Source organism: Bactrocera neohumeralis, chromosome 5 (genome assembly GCF_024586455.1).
Source record: "Bactrocera neohumeralis isolate Rockhampton chromosome 5, APGP_CSIRO_Bneo_wtdbg2-racon-allhic-juicebox.fasta_v2, whole genome shotgun sequence".
Lineage (NCBI taxonomy): Eukaryota > Metazoa > Arthropoda > Insecta > Diptera > Tephritidae > Bactrocera > Bactrocera neohumeralis.
Window position 1 is genome coordinate 74,269,936 of NC_065922.1, and position 20,007 is coordinate 74,289,942.

Here is a 20,007-nt window from a genome sequence, read left to right on the forward strand (position 1 = left end):
ATCTGCCGCAAAACACAATGACCCACATATTGTGTGTAAAGCTCGTGAAAAACTCGTATGTGGCATGTCTATTTTACAAAGCAAACAACAGTTATACAGCAATTTCCAATTGCAAACACACAGAAACTCGAACACACATGCAACTGGAAATATATCTGCAACACGCGCCTTTATTGCTGCTACAATAAACAAACAAGCAAGGCGTTAATTAACAGTTACCACTTAGCAACAGAGCAATTAACATTGACACTCATTGCTGTTGAAGCGCACATTATCATCTGCAATGCTTTGTTGCATGTAACAAATACGCATCGAATGAGCAGCGCACTTTATTTAATACCCTCAACAAGTGGCAATAGCGAATGCACAAATTATTGGAATAGCATGTGGCACGTGGCAGGTGTGAGCGAGAACTGAGCGGAGTGGAGCAGCGAAAAAACGGTAAATTTATGCATATTGCACTTTGAAGCTTGCAACAGTTTTATTACTTTTGTATGAAACGCAACTTTGTGAATGTTTTTTTTTTTGCTTTTGTTGCACGATGCGTCTCCTTTTCTCTCGTTCTGACGCTTACTCGTTGTGCTTTTTAATTGATTGTGCAACAGTGTTGCAAGGACACTTGTTATTTTAACTTAAATGTTTTGAGTAAATGGCGAACAACAGGAGATGTCTTCATCGAGCGAGAGGAGGTAGATGAGAAAAAGTACAAACTTGCCAAGAAAACAATTAAGGGTAGAGAAGGCTGGCTGCTACATTCCGAACTTTCATTAAGAGCCAAGGACAGGCATCCTAAACCTAACTGAGAGTTCATCCATGAGTGTCCCAAGAATTGTCCTTAACCAAAACTAACGTTGCTTCTACTTGATCTATGGTACTTTGGAGCTGAAGGCCTGAAAGTCGGAGAGACGAGGTGAACTTGCAGTTTGTTGTCAAAAAGATTAATTTTTTTCATTTTCTGATTTCTGGAGAGACTTAAAAACCACTTGAAACCTCAAACTTATTAATTTCTCGGTGAAAAAAGTTACTGAACTTTCGATTCAAGCTCACGAGAAAAAAAAAAAAAAAAAAATTACCTTTTTCTGTCTCTTAACAAATTATTAGAATTTTTGTAGTGAGTATCTGAAGGCTTGTTGCAATAATCGCAATGTCAGACTTGCCTTGACCAGAACTTGAGAATGTAATTTGGTTAATCATAAACCTTATAAAAATAACTCTTAGTTAAGGTAGGAGTTTTTATGCGATTTTGTTGAAGATCTAGTTCTGGAGTAACTTAGACGGCAACGACTCATTTTTTTCTCGGTTAAGAAAAGTGAGCGGTTGTTTGACTTATGCCTAGGAGGTTTGCGAAAAATTTTAGCTTGACTCTGTCTCTTAAAAAATCAGATGAGCAAACTTCCTTTTGATGGGGTTCTGGCAACTGGATAAATGCTTGCCTCGACAGACGAGACATCACCACAACTGAGAATTATTAAGCTTGAGCTTTTTGTCAAGAAACTTAAGATAGTTTTCGTGAAAGACGGTAAACCTGATCGTATTTATCTGCTATGAGAGGCCCGACCTTCTCTTAACTTAACAAAAAAGTTACAATTGTTTTCTTCAAATACAAATCTTAAAGTGTACTCACCGGTTTGAGTGCTGGAATCGAAAAAAGTACTAGTTGTCTCCACCGTCATTGTGCCGATGGTGCCATCAATGATTTGTGCGCTTGAGTCGCGACGACCGCGATAACTGTAAAAAAAATATAAGAATTTATACAGTAAAATCTCAACATTAGTTATGGTCATTTCTGATACCCACCGGCATACATCATCGCTCTGCGAACTCTGACGTCGAAAGTTCCTGCAACGTATCATTTCCTCTGTAGTCGATTGTCGACGAAAGCCACGTGCTATCAAAATTTCTTCAGTGGTAGATTGTCTACGAATTGCCGGTCGCGAGCTCGTCTCCGCCGACACCAATGGTGGTGGTCGCGAGCAAGGACTTGGATCACGCGACGAGCAACAGCTATTCGAATCGGGAGAACGTGAGCTGCGCGCAGCCGACGAGCTCTGTCGTCGCAGCGTCTGCCGCCGTGGACTGCCGTCGCGATCGTGACTGCGATCGGGTGAGAGATGTGCGCGTGAGTCACGTCGTCCGCCACGAGATGCACTGTCCGGACTAAGCGAATCACGTCGCGACGTGCGCGCACCCGGGCAATCCTCCGGCGGATCGGGGCTAAGCGCCGGCTGTGAGCCACGTCGACTGCCGCCAGGCAGGCAGCTCTCATCGAAAGCAGTTGCTTGCCGTTGCAGACGTTGCAAGCGTGGCGCACGTTCCGGTGATATACCGGCTTTAGAATCGCGACGATTAACGCGTCCACACTGCGTAGTCGAGTCGCGACGTCCCTTCAACGGTGCGGTGGGACTAGTGGCCGGCGGTGTCACTGAGCTGGTAATGATTGTTGGTGGCGGTAGAGCTTGACAAGCGGAATCGACCTGATTGTAGTTGGTAGTAGATATTAACGGTACTGAATCAGAGCCAGCTGAACTAGTTGAAGGACGTTGCTCTTGACGGAAGTTGGGAAAATCGGGTGCAGCCAACGAATCACGTTTCTTGGTGGTCATGCCACCGATCTTGGGTGGCGGAGGCGGAGTAGTGGCACGGCCAATGTTGCTGTCGCGTCGACTCGAGAGATAACTTTCACCCGAGCCGCGACGCGAGCTCTGCAATTAGGCGTTTGCACAAGGTAAAACACACACACAACAAATGGTAGTTGGGCGGGAAATGTCAGTTAAGAGGAAAGAGGAAGAAAAAGTGCGAAGTTAGGATGGAGTGTAGAGGTTAGCACGAAAGCAGAGGAAAGAGCAAAGTCTTGAAAGAAAACGCACATCATACGAACACTTACGCTACGTCCGGGACCCTCCACGACAACCGGCACCACCACAGTGGGCTCCTCGGCGGCAGTGCTCTCACGTCGATTCCAATGCTTCACAAACTCGGCCGTGTTCGAGTCACGACGTGAACGCATGCTGCGTATACCCGAGTCGGCGCTAGACTCGCGACGTTTGCGTGGTGTTATATAAGTGGTGCCGCCACCGGGGCCAGTCGACGCATCGGTGGTAGAGGTGCGCCATGGTAGGCTGCGCGCCAGGTCAGCTAAGGTCTCGCGACGATTGAGTTGCGCCTTTTGGCGTTGACTTTGTGTTGGCTGCTTGGCAGCGCCTCCGCCGCTCCATTCGCGCAAAATATCGGTGAGCTGCGCAAGTGAGCTGCGCCGACGACGCTGTAGACCTATGCCGGGGTAGAGGAAAGTGTAAAAATTAAAAAAATGTAAGGTATTGAAAGTCTTGTGTCGACGTATAAGCTCACCTGGTGGCGGTGATGTACTAGGGGGCGTGGTTATCTGTGCCGCAGAGTCGCGTCGACCACCCAAACGCTGTCGTATGGTAGACTCCTCCAGCTGAAAGTGCGTGTTGCATGCAAATTTAAAGAGAAATGTAAAGTATTCTAGCGCGGTGTCGACTATTACTCACCTGCTCTCTGACCATATCGTCCCAGCCATTGCCACCCTGCCACACCAGGCCCACCTGGTGCGACAAAATTGGCAGGTTGCAGACAAAGCATATCGCTGTCATGGTCCTGAAACGGTAACCATAGCGAGAGTTGTATAATTTCAAAGAAGTGTGCTTGGTGAAATCGTGTTTGTTTGATTGTAAATATATTTACATAGAAAATAGCAAAATTAGTCGAAGAACATATTATTTTAGTGTATTACTTTCAAATGATTCAGGTAGTCAAAAGCATGCATTTGTTTTATTTTTTAGTTCTACGAATGTGACTATTTTTTTAGGCTAAAACTTTTTTTCTTTTTTAATTTAGGATGACGTTTTGAAAGGCAGTCCATGCGCTTTATATGGGTAAAGGTAAGTTTGAAGAAAGACTATAAAAGTTTATATATAAATTTGAATATTAAAATAATAATTTAAATCGAATATATTTATCGAAAAGTGATTAATAAGTAGTCAAAAAATTATTTATCGAGAAATTAGAAAAGTTTGAAAATATGATTTGTTTTTATAATTTTTTGCGAAAACTTTAAATTTATGTAAGAGTTTTTGGAGAAACTTTCAAAGACTACATTTAAAATATATAAAAAATTATTGAAAGTTGGAAAATGTTGAAAGACACATAAACCGAGGCAACATGCAGCTTGTGCTTATAGTAAGAGGAGTGAGTCTAATTCTTGAGCTTAACTAGGTCCGAAATACTTTGATAGTTGCTGAAGAAAATCATATAAGGAATGGTGAAGCTTCGACACTGAAATTTTCTTGCTTTTTAATTGATGATATCTACTTTTTTCGATGTAAAAACTTTTTTGGGGTTTGTTAGGAGGAAGCTTTGTCTCTCGACTGTACAATTGATGATATCTTCTTGTTTCGAAAACCTTTGGGTTTGTCAGGACGGAACTCTACTTGTCTACCAGTCTACTTTAGTTGTAGAAGTTGATGATATCTTCCTTTTGCGATGTAAATACCTTTGGGCTTGTCTCTCGACTGTTCAATTGCTGATATCTACTTGTTTCGATGCAAAAACCTTTGGGTTTGTTAGAAAGAAGCTCTGTCTCTCGAATATCAAATTGATCTTCTTGTTCCGAAGTAAATACTTTTGGGTTTGTTAGGACGAAGCTCTGTCTCTCGACTGCGAAAATCTTTTTTTTTATAAAAATATACATTCTAATCTTCTCTTTGAACATGTTGAAGATTTTTCATGTAGAAAATGCCCTATGACGAGCCAACAAACAAATCGCTATCGAATGACTAACCGAAACTTAAAACACTTTAGGGTTCTGCTTCCAATTTTTAGGTCAAAAAATATGCGCCCATTAAGAACCAAACTTTTTGGATTAAGAATTCGTGTTCGAATTTCCGCATTTATTGGTCCTTAAGCCGTTTTGATTGAAATATTTAAACCACAGTAATATTCACTATTACTTCCTGATTTAAGCCGTCTATCAGAGCCCCCAAATTTGTATCTCAAATTTGTTGTGCCATAACTTTTGTTTGCTCTTTACCGATAACTTTCTCCACTGGAGCAACTGGACTTAATGAAAATAGGTAAAGCAACAATTGCTTCAATAAGATATAATCCTATCTGAAGACGCGGAATCCTTAAAATTAGGAACCATTTTGTCATTGCTGTGGTTATATACTCAGTTTTTTTAAGAAGTCCATTAATTTACATTTTTGGTTTGGAACTTAGATAATAAAACTTCTTAGCAAAGTTCACAACCACAAAAATTTTGATTTCTCCGTATGACATATATAAATGTTTCCAAAATAAGAAGTAAAGATGCTAAGTAAACTACTACAAGAACAAACATTTTATAGTTCTCTTCCATAAATATAATTCTTATAGTGAAATTTATAGCAAATAGTTAGTTGAATAGTTAGTATTGTATTAGATATAGTTAAAAGCTCTTAAGAAAATATGTTTATAGCAGCAGGTTTATTTCAATGAGAAAAAAGTTTTCTAAAACTATTTCAAATGAAAAGTTAAACTATAATTTATAATTAGAATTATATGGCACAAGCGCTATAATACAGCCTATATATACAAAAGAAGTCAAACAAAGAGCGGAAATATATGTACGAGTACAGCAAGCAAAAGCTTAGCAAAGATTTGTGTAAGCTTAGGTTAAAAAGACAAAAAGCTCTGAAAAGCTTCTTAGGAAATATACAAAAGTGCTTTACCAAGCTTTTTCGAGCAAAATTTATAGCAAAGCTGAGAAGTTTAGCGAAAGCTTAGCGACTGAAGTAGAGTGCAAAATGAATAAAATTATATTAATATAATGTATTACATTTTATATAAATAAATAAAACTATATGAATGCCAGAAAAGTTGTTGAAGATTTGAAATTTACTGACTTCAAATAGTCTGACTAACTTTTTGCGTATGTTGGTCGTGGCGCAGGGCTGATCTATGGACCTGTAATGCCGAAGTTTTGACATGGCGCATAGTTGTGGCGTCGGCGATGACAACGGCGACAACGGTGATGATGGCGACAGCGACAGCAACGTCGGTTGACAACGCGGACTAATTTTGACTGATTTATTTCACTTAACTTGCGGTGGCAACAAAACAAACGACAAGCGACTCAAAAAGCCAATGCAAAACAAATTGAAAGCGCTTATTTGTGGGTTTCCGACTAGCTGAAAATGTATACCTTTTGTTGTGTCAAGCCGAACGCTGTTGTTGTGTTGGCAGCCGGTTTCTTATGCTGCTGCTCTTAGTTGTTGTATAGTTGTTGTAGTTATAGTTGGCGTACAAGGGTTTAATGCTACCACTTTTCACATATAAAACACACATACACACAAACACATGTAGGGTTCGATATAATATTTGATTTGTGGGTTTTGTATGGGTATGTGGATAGTTTGAGTTAGCTTGGTGGATATATATTTTTTTTTATTCTATTTTTTTTGGAGTTGGTTGGCTACTACACACAGAGAAACTGGAAAAAAGAAAAGAAAATTGACAAAAAATTACGAGGGGAACACAATTTTGATTTAAATTCATATTTTCTTCATAAATCACATAATATGGTTAAAAGGGGGGTACACTGAAAAAAGTTACACAGCGTTCAATAATATATATATAGTTGGGTATGGTGGGGCTGTACAGCGGATTTTTGGATTTCATAATTTTCAATACAAATATGCATGCGTAGATAAGTATAAATTATAGGGGTTTTAAAAATATTTCTCTTAAATTGTTTATGTCATTATCTTTTTAAAATAACTTATTTCTTACATAATTGTGTATTTATAAATATACGTTTCTATATTTTTTCAGAATCTTGTTTTTAATATACTTATCTAAATGCATTTTTTTCTGCATATCCCTAGCTTGTATATAGCTTATAAACACACTGCGCAATTTGTAAGGGTGCAAAGACTGCTATCAAGAAATATATTGAGATTTGAATTTAAATTTTTTTTCAGAAAAAAATTAATTGAAAAATGTTAATAAAAAAATTAAAAAAAAAAAAATGATATTGAAAAAAAAGTTAATTAAACAGAAGAATTAAATTAGTTAATATCAAAAAAAAATTGATTAAAACTTTAATTAATTATAATGTTCTAAACGAAAAATTAATTAATTAAAATGCAAAATTAAAACAAAAATTAAAATAAAAAAATAAAATTGAAAATTAGCTCATAAAATAGAAAAATTCAACTCAGAAAAAATAAATAATTATATTAAAGATTTAATTAAAAAAAAATTTGGTTTGTTATTGTAAAATTTTTTTTTTATATTTCATTTAATGCATGTTCAATAATAATAATTATAATAATAATAATAATAACAATAATAATAATTATAATAATAATAATGATAATAATCTAATACCCGAAAAAGTATTTTTGTATTTCTAATCAAACTTCAAGTTATTTTTTTTAATATTTATAATAATAAATAAATAAACAAATATGTACCATATTTCTGCAAATGATTTCCAAAAATTTTAAAAATATTAAATATTAAATTTTATGCAAAAAATTATTTCAAAAATAAAATAATGTACAAACATATTTTTTAGAAATTGAAAATTTAATTTTTTTCTTTAATAATAATAAAAATAATGGTAAACACACTCGTAAAATGAAAACAATAATTATAATAAAAAAATTAAATGAAAAAATTTGTTAGCTAAAAATAATTAATTATAAATAATTAAAATTTAATGAAGAATACCGAAACTAAAATTAAAACTAAAATTAAAATTAAAATTAAAAAATTTTATAAATTAATAATTAATTTAAAATTCTTTCGCAAAATTAAAAAAATAAAATAAAATAAAATAATGAAGTTAAAAATTAGTTAATTAAAGAGTAAAATTCAATTTAGAAAAAATAATTAATTATAATAAAAATTTTATTAAGAAATTAAATACAAAAATTTTAATTAAAACTTTAATTATTTCAAATTTTTTAAATTAATTATTATTGGCAAGATTAAAATAAAAAAATTATGTTGAAAAATTAAATAGAAACATTCAATTTAGAAAAAATAACTAATTTTAATTAAAATTTAATTAAAAAATTAATTAATTAATATTTTTTTAAAAATTGAAATAAAAAATTTAATTTGAAAAATCAGTTAACTAAATAGAAAAAATCAATTAAGAAAAAATAAACAATTATAACAAAAATTTAATTTAAAAACAAACTGAAAAACAAATTTTAATTAAAACCTTTAATAATTAAAATTTTAAAGTTAATTAATTAATTAACAAAAGTTATTAAGCAAAATTTTTCAGTAATATCGGAAAAAGTTCGTAAGTGTTCAAAATAAAAAAATAATTATTATATTTAATTTAATAAAAAAATTAATGAAATAAAAAAAATTATTACTTCGATTAAAGTAAACTATTTTTTTTTAATTTTATAGTTGTTCTTTATAAATCTTTATACTTTATTTTATTGTTTAGTTACTAAAAATTATTTTAAATTTTAAAAAGATTTAAAAGCACTTCGTTTTGAAATTTTAAATTTTCAGACTTCGATGTTCCTGAAAAAATAATTTGTTTTAAAATATTGTTAAGTAAATCTTCTGCTTCCACTTGATGTCAAAGTTTAGCAAATTAATTTTTTAATGTTATCTTTTAATTAATTTTTGTGAAAGAGTTTTAAGTTAAATTTGCGAAAATAATTTTATAACTAATTTATAAATTTTTTTTATATTTTTATTAATTATTGTTTTGTATTAAATTTTAAATAATTAATATTTTTTTTTATTAATTAATTTTTTATAATTTAGTTTGAAATGTTATTTAGCAAAGTAATTTTATAATTATATTTATAACATTAATAATTTTTTTTTACTTAACTATACATTTTTTAATTTAATTTTATTAATTTGTATTTTATTTTTATTATTTTTTTTTTAAATTTAATTTTTTTAATTAAATTTTTCCATTAGTAATTTTATGTACGATTTTAGATTTTTTACAGGATCTAAAATTGTGATTTGTAAGAATTTTATTTTGAATATTGTTAAAATTTAACCTTAGCATCCTAGAAATATGCTACACATTTTTAACAAACTAAAAACTCATTCTGCTGCTTTGAATATTTATTAATTAGTTTGCTCTGAGAATTCAAACATTTTCCGTGTTTTATACCCAAAATTTCCATCAAATTTATAAACGCCCATAAATAAGCTTTAAATAAATTTAAAGTATTCACGCTCGCCTGGCTCGTTCGTCAAGCATCACAGTTATCTCGCCCCACCCTTATGCATAAGTATCCACCCTTCATGAGCCAATTCAAACCGCGTTCAATACAAACAACAGGTTGCTGCTGAGAAATTAGAACAAATGCCAGCAGACATCAACACACATACAATTGAATATTGTATGGGAACAAAGCCCGCTCTGCACACAATTCAACATATTTGATTTAATATAATTTGTATAAATGGTATAAGTACGCATGTTTTGCCCCGCGCGCCACTTACGCACATAAAAGTAAAAGTAAATCGAAAATGCCAACTGCGGAACTGAGGTATCCAACTTAAATGCGCCGCGCCGTGAAGTAGGCTAACGAAGAGTATTTATGCGGCTGGCGCGCTTTAGAAAAGACCCTTCTGCGCGCTTTTGTTCACCATTTCGCTTCAATGTGTGCGATTGTTATTTTAGCCTACTTATACAAACACACGCACATGTACACACACAGGCGCGTACCGTTACGCGCGCACTCGCATGTGTATCTAAGCATGAAAAGAAGCATACAAAAGGGCGTCTACTCATTATGCTTCAGAAATGCAGTCAAGCCAACAGCCAGTCTCACTTGGCAGCGGTGGCGGTGGTAGTTGCCTTGGCCGTCGCTGAGGTTTCAAGTGATTTTCAGCAACGCTGTGTGCGTGTGTGTGCTGTGAGGACGCGTTGAGGTTATGCGCAAGGAAGTATAATTCAAGGCGCTTGCTATGTGTTGCAGGTTAGTGTATATACCAACATTTACTTTCGCTCGTCAACTGGAGCAAAATGATAATTTGCTGTCCATTAACGAATGCAGAAGAGATGAGAAAAAAATTGTGGAAGAAATGATAAACATTATGAATAAAGCAACCACAATTCTGAGGCATGTTTAACCATGGACATGCTTGTTATAATTTCCGTGCTGACAATGTTGAAAGTTGGCGCGAAATGTTAGCGGAAGTTTTTGAAGTCAGGCAATGTGTTTTTTCTTCGTTTAATATCGGAAAATGTAGGTTAAATTTGCATTGAAGAGCTCCATTTCAGTAATAAAAAGGAAAAGTTAGATATTTTAAGGCCTATTTTTAGGTGTCAATAAGCTTTACTTGCAATGTAGCTGTCATTTACGCGAAAACTTACATAATTTGGCAGAAATATTGCAAATATAATATTTTCACTGCATATTTTTAGGCTAAATTTCATAACTTTGAAGCATTTGGCCATTATTTACGAAAACTCATAACATTTGGACGAACTATTGCAAATATGAATTTCACTGCATACTTTTGGGCGATATTCTTATAACTTTGAAACATCCAACCATTATACAGATCAGCATAACTTTAAATTTCAGTAAATATTTATTTATCAACTATACGAATTTACATTTTGCAGAATTCTACAGCCCGGACCTTTTGTTATTAGAAACTTTAAAATTTAATTCCAGAAATTTTATGACTGCACTACACATTTCTTAACATGAATTTCGCGTTTATTTTATGTAAATTTTTCAGTAATTTCGACACGAATAAAAAAAAATATTTAACTATTATAAGCTATCTATAGAAAATTTTTCTATTGCATGCTTTTAGTTGCTTCAGTGAAGTGATAACAAGCAGTTCTATGTTAAAACTTTTTTGCCGAAAGCCAGTATTGCAAAGTAACTAAAAAGTCGTATTGAATAGATGCTGAAAAAACTCTAAATTCCAAGCATTAAAAAAGGTGTTGCATACTTTTAGCAGCAACAGCAATGAATTTGCGTGAAAACCCAAACTACTTTCACTGTTCTCTACTATTTGTAATAATAACTGCAAGCAATGATTTGTGTACTTTGCAACTGAGACAAATCAGTTTTATACAATTTTATAGCATACTTTTACGAGTTGCATGCAAACTTTTGGTTAATTTCGTTACACGTGTAGCAGCAAGATATTTACTATTTAATTAAATTACCTATACTAAATTACAGCTAATTATAACGAGTTGTTGCAATAAAAGTGAAGTGGTTTTGGTGCTGTGCCTGAAGTTATGCTAAAAATTAAATTAATTTAAAAAATATCTGATTTGTTAGTTTCGATTAAGCAGGAAAAGTGCACGTAAAGTATAGATTGTGTTGTTATAATACCTTTTAAAGCAGTTGGATCTATTATTAAAATATTGCCTATCTTTAGGCACTGCTATTCAAAAATTTTGAAACTTATTTATAAAATACAGCATTTGAAATGCGTACTCTTATTTATAGCTCGAAAATTAAATAATATGCGAATTTTACATATTTACATAGATTGTGCCCCTAAAAGTGGGCAGTAAACTGTTTTATGTGGGAGCATGTAGCCTTGGGCTTTAATGAAAATGCATTGTTGTAAGTGCAGTAACTAAACTGCTCGAATCCTCATAATTTTCAATACTAACAGTAAACATTTTTTTATATTTTTGATAGCATAAGTACTTAAAAAAATTGCATACTTACCGGCGTACATTTTTTTTAACTTTCAAATACACAAATATACATTTATGCAGCATGTAAGTTTATCGTTCAGTGACATTTGTGTTTCAAGTTGTTCTTATGTAAGTTGATATGTAATGCATACTTTAAGGCGCTCCAATATAGTTAAGCTTTTAAGCACATTATTAAAAAACTCTGTCGCACTTATTTTAAATGTGGGTTTTATATTTTCTTCTACTCCAAACGTTGTTTCGTGGTTGGGCAAATTTTCTCACGCTCACGCGTGACAACAATCCACATAATTCAATTTCAATTTCCTGAGTATTACTTTAAATTTCCGCCGAGAGCGTGTATATAAATAGACACATACATAGACGTGACCTTGCTTGCTAGACCGGCTTGGGTGTGTGTTGTTGCAAGTTGAGTAATGCAGCTTTGCTGCCGAAAGCAGTTGTCCATCCAGCCAACCAACTTGTCCGTTTACTTCGCTGTCCGTATGTCCGGACGACTGGCGGAGCTTAGTGTGTCAATGTCAGCGACGGACGGCGAAACAAATAGTGGTTGAATGCGATTGAGTGGATTCTGCGGTTAAGGATTTAAAGAGATAAATGGCATGATAAGCGGACGGCACGGGCGGAAGGAGAAAATAAAAAAAAGCTTGCAGCAGACATTGTGGTATGGCATAAAAAACGGAATGAGCTAGTGGAAAGCGAGCGAGATTGAGTTAAGCAGCTAAGTGAGACAAGCGTTTAAAGTAATCCAACGAAAACAAGTCAAAAAAGCAGCTCCAAGGGAACAAATGGGGAGTAAAATATAAAAGTGGCAAGCTGCAAATCAAAAGAGTGAATTTTTAGTTGAGGGTAGAAGAAAATTATGGAGTCTGCAGCATAAATGTGTACTTAGAAGGTTGAATAGAAGAAGCTTGTCTATTACTAAGCTTTCATGTTTGTCTGAAGTCTGAAAGAAAGCTTTCGTAAATTAACTTTCATCTCTAGAAACCCTCAAGGAGATAGTCCAATATCAATTGGTCTGCTAATTGTGGTAACAAGTTAGAGGGAACAGTAAATGTTCCTAACTTACTAAGCTTTTGTTTTTTTTAGCATAAAAGAAATCCAAAAGCAAGCTTTTGTCAATTAACTTCCATTGCAAAAAACCATCAAGGACTTGATAAAATATCAGTTGGACTGCTAGTTGTGGAATAAAAAATAGAAGAAACTGAAAAACTCTTCTAGAACCAAGCTTTTTTACCGTAAGGCATAAAAAATATCCAGAAGAAAGCTTTCATGAACAGCAAAAACTCTTTGAGTATAAAATAAGTTCAAAAGAAAGCTCTTCACCGCTAAAAATCCTCCATGACATACATATATTGATCATTTCATCTGCCAAATTGAGATAAAAAGTTAGATGTCACAGAAAAAGCTCGATTCCTTAGCTGTTAAGTTTTGGAGTATACAAGAAGTCTGAATGACAGATTTTTGAGACAGAAAACATATTTGAATATAAAGAAGATCGAAAAAGCTTAAATTAATATCCATCGCTAAAGGTCCTCAAGGACAGAGTGCAAGCTCATTTAAACTGCTAACTGGCGTAAAAAGTTAGAAGAAACAGAAAAAAAGCCTTCAATTTCTAAGTTTTTGTACTTTGAGATATAAAAGAAGTCCACAAGATAACTTTTGTGGAGCGAAAAATCATTTCGAGTATAAAAGAAATCCTCAAGAAAGGTGTACTACTGGCCTCCACCTTCCTAAACGATTAGCGTTTGATGTTAAAATCTTGACAGTATGAAGAGCTTTAATTATTGACATATAAAAAAAACAGAATCAAGATCGTCTGTCGTGTGCCTTGTTTCTTTCTCTGCACCATGGTCTAATAGAGACAGCTGAGAATGGTAAAAAAGCACTTCGCGATAAAGACGGTGAAGCTACATATACATTTATATTGAAAATGATGAGCAGCGAGCGTCGCGGCGCTTCAACAAAGCAGCAGTGTTAACAAAAGCTTAGAACTCGGCGTGTGTCTTGCATCGAGTCTGGCCTGCCCATCGAAGCTAAATAAACCCAAAGCACGTAGTGTCTAGGACGGCCAGCAGACTTCTACACGTCTGTGACCGCTGCGTCAGCCTACTGCCCTTCAACGAGACAAACTAGTTGACTTAGTACAATGCGCTTTAATCACCGTTCCCCTCAGTGCGACAAGCACCTTGTTTCCACAACAGCAAGTGTCTTGCCGCCAATTTGCCGAATGAAAACTTTACAACGAAGACGAAAATGTGGTCTCAAGTTGCTGTGCGTTTCTAACAGCTTGTTATTGCTATTGTTGCGCCTGTTGCAAGCAGTTATGTAATGCATTACTAGCGCATTGCTTGCAAGGTTGCAGCCTGTTGAGGTGCAGCGCGCGCCTGAAACTAGGCAATATGCCAGTATGGCTGTAGCATACTGTAGGGCGTCCGTCGAATGGAGTTAAGAGCTGAAGCGCGTTTGGAGACCTACGCTGTTGCAACACAATTAACATGCCGACCACAGAGCAATTGCTTGCAACAACTTCAAGTTAATGACTGTGACAAAGGCACACAGGCGCGCACTGGACGAGTTGCCCTCTTGGTGGTTGACGCTCAAGTGCCGTCGCGTGTAATTTGAGCTGTCTTTTAGTGGGCTATTGTTTGGTATGCTGTTAGCGGGGCGAGCTGTGACGTTTGCTGACAGCTGCCAATTAAGTTGTCATATTAAAATATCAAAACGCAACAAAAACACTGGCGTTGTTAGATACCGTTATACAGCCGCAAAATTAATTAACAATTGTGAAAAAGCAAAGCAGTGCTGCAGAGCGCGCAGAAAGCTACAAAAAGGGTATTCGTTTTGCCTGTGAAGGAGAGTGAAAGTTTGTGGCACAATTCGAAATGAGTCGAAAATTTACCAGTGCCACGTCGACTTCAAAATATATGCCACAATATGTCAAAACACCGTCAAATTGAAGCCATGTTGTACTTTAGCAAGTATTGGCTCACGGCCAACGCACTCTATCACCTCAGTGAATACCACCATTGCTACGTGCGTGTCTTCACATTACATTCGGAGCGTGTTAATGCGAATTCCGCTTGCTCAGTACGCATAATTTATGCATAATTTCGTTTGATAAACTAATTAGCTGCTGATGTTTGACGTTTGTGTGCATCTGTGCACCTGAAAATGTACAACATAATTATAGGCTGTTGCCACCAACTCATATTTCATGCACGTGGGCACACGCCGAAGATGTCCGAAATATCTATATAGACGAAATTACAAAGCAGGCTGAAAGCTAGTGCCGAAGTGTCCTATTACTTGTACAAGAAGTTCGTAATTGTAATTTATCAGCCGAATATGTAGTATTTATGGTGCTTATGTAGGCGTAAGCTGGAAGTAGCGTAGGTTTTAGCTAAGTTATTCATAAATTGCAAATTCATTGTAATTTTAAGGCGGTGAAAAGTTCACGAAAACTATGTATTTGCTTTTATTTAATGGTATTTAAAAAAAATCGTAGCATACTTTTAGGCATAATAAATTTTTTTAAGTAAAAACTTCCAAAATACTTTCAAATCTCAATAAGTTGTCAAAATTAAGCATGAAGAGTTTTCAATCCTTCAATATACGTTCACTAAAGCATACTTTTAGGCGATGTACCACAATTTACTTTCATATAAATGCTAAATTGCTTTCAAATCTCAATAAATCACCCAAATTTTGCAAAATTTTCTTTTAAATACTTAACAATGCGTTTTTCATTGCATACTTTTTGGCTTTTTACCAAAGTCTTCTAAAAAATTAACCCCACAACTTATATTAAGCACACAACTGCAAGTTTAAGTTACAAAGTGTATTGCTGAGCCATATCAATATAAACATTGGCATAGTTTTAGGTGCAAATATTAAAAAAATTAATAAAAACTAATACTAAATTCGGTAGAAAATAAAATTAATTTTTAGTGCTCGAGATATTTCATTAGTTTCTTCCCGAAATTTTTATTTCTTTCATTTTTTCATTTCATAATTTTCTTTCACAATGTTCCTGGCAAGACTTACCTACTTCAAGGCAAACTATAAAGCAATATATGTATATATAATATTGACATTCGAAACTTTTTGACTATTTAAACATGTGAAACGAGAATTTTGTTAAATTAAATCCTTTTCTTAAATGTTTACATACTTTTCGGGGCATGTTGTAGCCTTTGAACTACTTCACATGTGCTTGATTCCATAAGACCATTATAGATTTTATATACATGCAAACAACTCTTCAATTTCATATATTTCGCTGAAGTTTGCCAACTTTTAGGCGCACAACCTATCCTAAGCAAATATTAATGTACAAATAAGCCAACATACAGCACTTCAAACTCTATTTTAGTTTTCCTGCTTAAATCTCTAATATTGCTACAGCTTTGCATAGCTCAAAGCGTAGTGAAATTAGTTTTTTCTTTTATCTTGCATCTTTCCCAATAACTAGCGAGCTCGATATACAATGTCGAGGCAAATGCGTAAATGTAGTGTTGTAGATATCTGCAAAATTAAGCAATACTGATATCTGATGGTGGAATATGTGAAGAATTTCTGGAATACCGAAGAAAATGAGCAATTTAGAGGAGTGGAGCACACTCTGAAATGTAATATACAAATATTTTCCATAGATACTATCTAAGCAATGAGTAGCAGCAGATAACAAATAAATACTGCTGCTGGGAATATGTAGCCTCTGGTAGAGTCGTAATATCGAATATCATTTTAATAAGTTTATATGAGCTTACAACTGCTGTCAGCATGGATGCTGTGCTGAGCGATACTTGTGTATATGAGGGAAAAAAGCTGGAATTATAAGAAAGCATATGCAAACTGTAGCTTGGTAATTATGCATAAGCTATGCCAACATAGATTTAATTCAGTAGAACGAGAAATTTTTTGTGTACGGAAGAAATTTAGCTGGTAAAAAATTTCAGAAATGTATTAGCTTTGATCTCCAGAAATTAGCTGAAAATTGGCAGCTATGGATATTGGTGGTTTAAATAAACGAAATAAGTTTATATAATTTGCAAACTCTAAAAATGCATTTAAAATATTTAAAAACTCTTAAACCACACGTATACTATTTTAAAAAAATATTGTGAAATTTGGCAGCAGTCCATATAGTGTATTGTTCGAATTCTATAGCTAATAACAAACCTCGATTTTAGTAGTATAGACTTTGCACCATCTGATTTCGTTATAAAATCACATATGGACTTAAGTGAAATGTGGTGCTCAAGTTAAATTGACATCACTGTAATAAACCATTATATTACCCATAAAAATGTGTGCAAATCGGCAACTGTGTAAGTTTTCGTTTAGTTTTTTTACAAATAAAAATAACTATATAATACGCAGCTTCTCAGAGTAAATTTTAATTTATAGATTACGGAATGTGAGTGAAAATTGGCAACAGCGAAAATTAAAAGTATATCATTGTCTGAGGTATATGCTCACTCAGTTCTTTGAAGCGAACACTAAAAGCATTGTTTACTCTCAGTCATATCTTTATTAACTCCAGTAGCTAAATTTTCGTGTAAGTGAAAATTGGCAACAATGTCAACCTCATAACGATACTGTGGAATTATTTAAGAAATCTCTTCATAAAAGACTCTAAATGCAATACAAAACTAATATGTAGACTAACGGCGATAAACTCTTCCCTCCATTAAATATAATAGCATTTGCTGCAAGCGAAATGTGGCAACATGACGCACATACAAATAGAGTATTAGCAAATATTGAAATAGATACCTGGACAGCAACAATAGTATTGTCAGTGAACGGAAATCCGTAAGGAAATTATTATGCAAAATAAGAGTCGCACGCGGCGACAGCAAGTGGGGAGAGGTACAAGGAACAATGTGATGTTTGCAGATAATGAATAGGTTGCAAGAATAATGAAGGTATGTAGCAAGTATACAACGACAAGGCACAAAATCAACGAAAGTGAGTAGAGAGTGATGCAAGTTGGAAAAAGATTTGCTAACGGCAATGAATGTGAGAATTGCATTAACTACATTTAAGCGCCAAAAAATGACACTCGAGACCGCTACACAGGCGACTGTGGGTTAAAAATAATTTCCGTTAGCTGCATAACTCTTTTACGCATATCAAATTTATAGTAAAGCTGAAAGATTTTTATGCAAATTGAATATGTTGCTGCAATAAATTTTCGGAAAAGTCTCTTTGCCAACCAACCGCACAGCTGAAGTGCCACTTCTATCCTCTATTACATTTGCTGCAAATTTATGTGCTTGCCACTGTGTGCATAAGCCCTTCCCTCTGTGCGTTGCAAGCGGCAACATTTTTACTTAAACACTTCAATGCGCTTCATTGCTTGCCACATGCCACACCAGCTACATTTGTTTACAATAATATTTCGCAACACGGTATGCATGCTATGTTGCATGCAATACAAATCACTTTGTAAGTTGGCATTTGCGCCACAATTTAAGTGCAGTTAGGTCAAGCAAAATGAAAAGCAACAACGAAAGTAGCTTCAACACATACAAAGTCTGCGTACAAAAGTGTTGCCATAGTCAACATTCAAAACTTAATTTGCCACATGTTGCCATTTACACACCATTATGAGCACATAAATCACATTGCGTGGTTGTGTGGCAGGGAATTTCTTTACAAAAAGTAAAGTTCAAAGAAAAGGGGGGGGATGCGTTGTGATTGTGCAGAGTTAAATCAAGCATAGTTTTTGTTATTTTGCAGCGTTTAAATCGTTTTTTTCAAAATCCTATAAAATTTATTTAAAAATAAAATTATTAAAAAATTTAGAAGTTCAGAATTTTCAGAATTTTCAGAATTTTATGATTTTTCAAATTTTTTCTGTAATTAAATGTTTTTAAAAAATGTAAATTCAGCAAAATTTAAAATATAGTTGTTATGACGTTATATTAGGTCTTTAACTTTAGCATTAGAAATTGTTTGTAGAAAACTTTTTTTGGAAACTTATAAAAAAAAATTTGAGAAATTGATAAAAAAAAATTTTTAAATTTTTAAATATTTTTTTTTGTATTTAAAAAAAATGTAGATTTTTTTTTTAAACTTATCACATAGTAAAACAAAAAAAGAAATTAATCAACGAAAATAAACACGTTTTTGGCTTTTTTTTTCAAAGATTACTGTAAATTTTCATATATGATAATTTATTTTTTAATTAGTTAAAAGAAAAATTTAATTGTAAATTTTCATGTAATTTAGTTTTGAGTTTGTTTTGTCAAAAGAAAATTTAATTATATAAATTATAAAAAAAATGTGAAAAAAAAAATTTATTAAAAATTATTAATATTTATTAAAAGATTGTTTTAAGTTAATTTAATTTTAAAAAATTTAATTTTTTTGAACTGTTTTTTTCTTTAATTTTTTTTTAATTTTCTTTTTATATATTATTTTTTAGTAAGTTTTATGAAAAAACTTGAATAAACCTGAAACGTCGAAAAATATAAAAAAATATTTTAGTTTTTTTTTCTCAAATTTAATATTTTTTATTTTCCTAATCCATTTTTTTCCTAAAAACTTTTGCAAGTCTGCTTAGTTTCCTGTTCATGAAAGTTAGAACAGATGAAAGCTCAATGAGCCGCAAAAAGCCTTTCCTGTATGTAGATGTATGCAAATCCACACTCCACACGCACACAAAACGGCCATAAAAGACAGCGTTTAAGTTCAAATAAAATAAATTCTAATTTAACTGCGATTTACGCGCAATGAAAAAGTAATTTGCTAGCTTTGGCTTAAACGGAAGGCAAATAAAAAAGTCACATTAAAAGCAAAATAAAATAATTTCCTTGTTGTTCTTATTGTTGTAGCATATGTTAGCGCGAACAATAAACAGCATGAGCACACATCCGTATGCAAGCATGAGCACCGCTAAATAAGCACGTGAGTACCCACATTTAAACATACACACACACACGTATGCATAGCTACGCAAATATTTGTGCGTGTTGCGTATACGCACTGTATGCCGTTGGCCATTGACCATTGTGCTGCCGCTGAGAAAGGGTCACTTGTGCGCTTTGTTTTTTACTTTATTGTTACTACTGTTGGGCTTTTCGTTATTGTTGTGTGTGTTTGTTTGTTGCTATGCGCCTGTTTGTATGTAATATTTATTTATTTTTTGCTTTGAAAAATCGAAATCATTTGCGTGCCTTTGCGCCTGCAACTGTCACTTCCGCTCCGCCGCTTGTTTATATGCTGTTAAACTACACCGCAATTTCCGTTAGCTTTGGCATCATTTTTCATTTTCTGCTTAGCGGCCAGCGGGTATAACGTGG

At 33.8% G+C, this 20,007-nt stretch overlaps 1 protein-coding gene and 1 long non-coding RNA gene across 2 annotated transcripts in view; one reads left to right on the forward strand and one right to left on the reverse strand.

The window, feature by feature from the left end:
• LOC126757899 (uncharacterized) overlaps positions 1–3,904 on the forward strand; it is a 117,868-nt gene extending 113,964 nt beyond the window's left edge. The window contains exon 3 of the long non-coding RNA XR_007666792.1: positions 3,859–3,904. This is a non-coding gene — a long non-coding RNA (uncharacterized LOC126757899). The remainder of the gene's footprint in view (positions 1–3,858) is intronic.
• LOC126757896 (uncharacterized) overlaps positions 1–20,007 on the reverse strand; it is a 284,736-nt gene that overhangs the window by 128,797 nt on the left and 135,932 nt on the right. The window contains 6 exon segments of the mRNA XM_050471796.1: positions 1,625–1,728; positions 1,798–2,702; positions 2,885–3,270; positions 3,349–3,439; positions 3,513–3,618; positions 5,923–6,490. Of these exon segments, the coding sequence (XP_050327753.1) occupies positions 1,625–1,728; positions 1,798–2,702; positions 2,885–3,270; positions 3,349–3,439; positions 3,513–3,618; positions 5,923–5,987 (1,657 nt within the window). The 5' untranslated portion in view covers positions 5,988–6,490.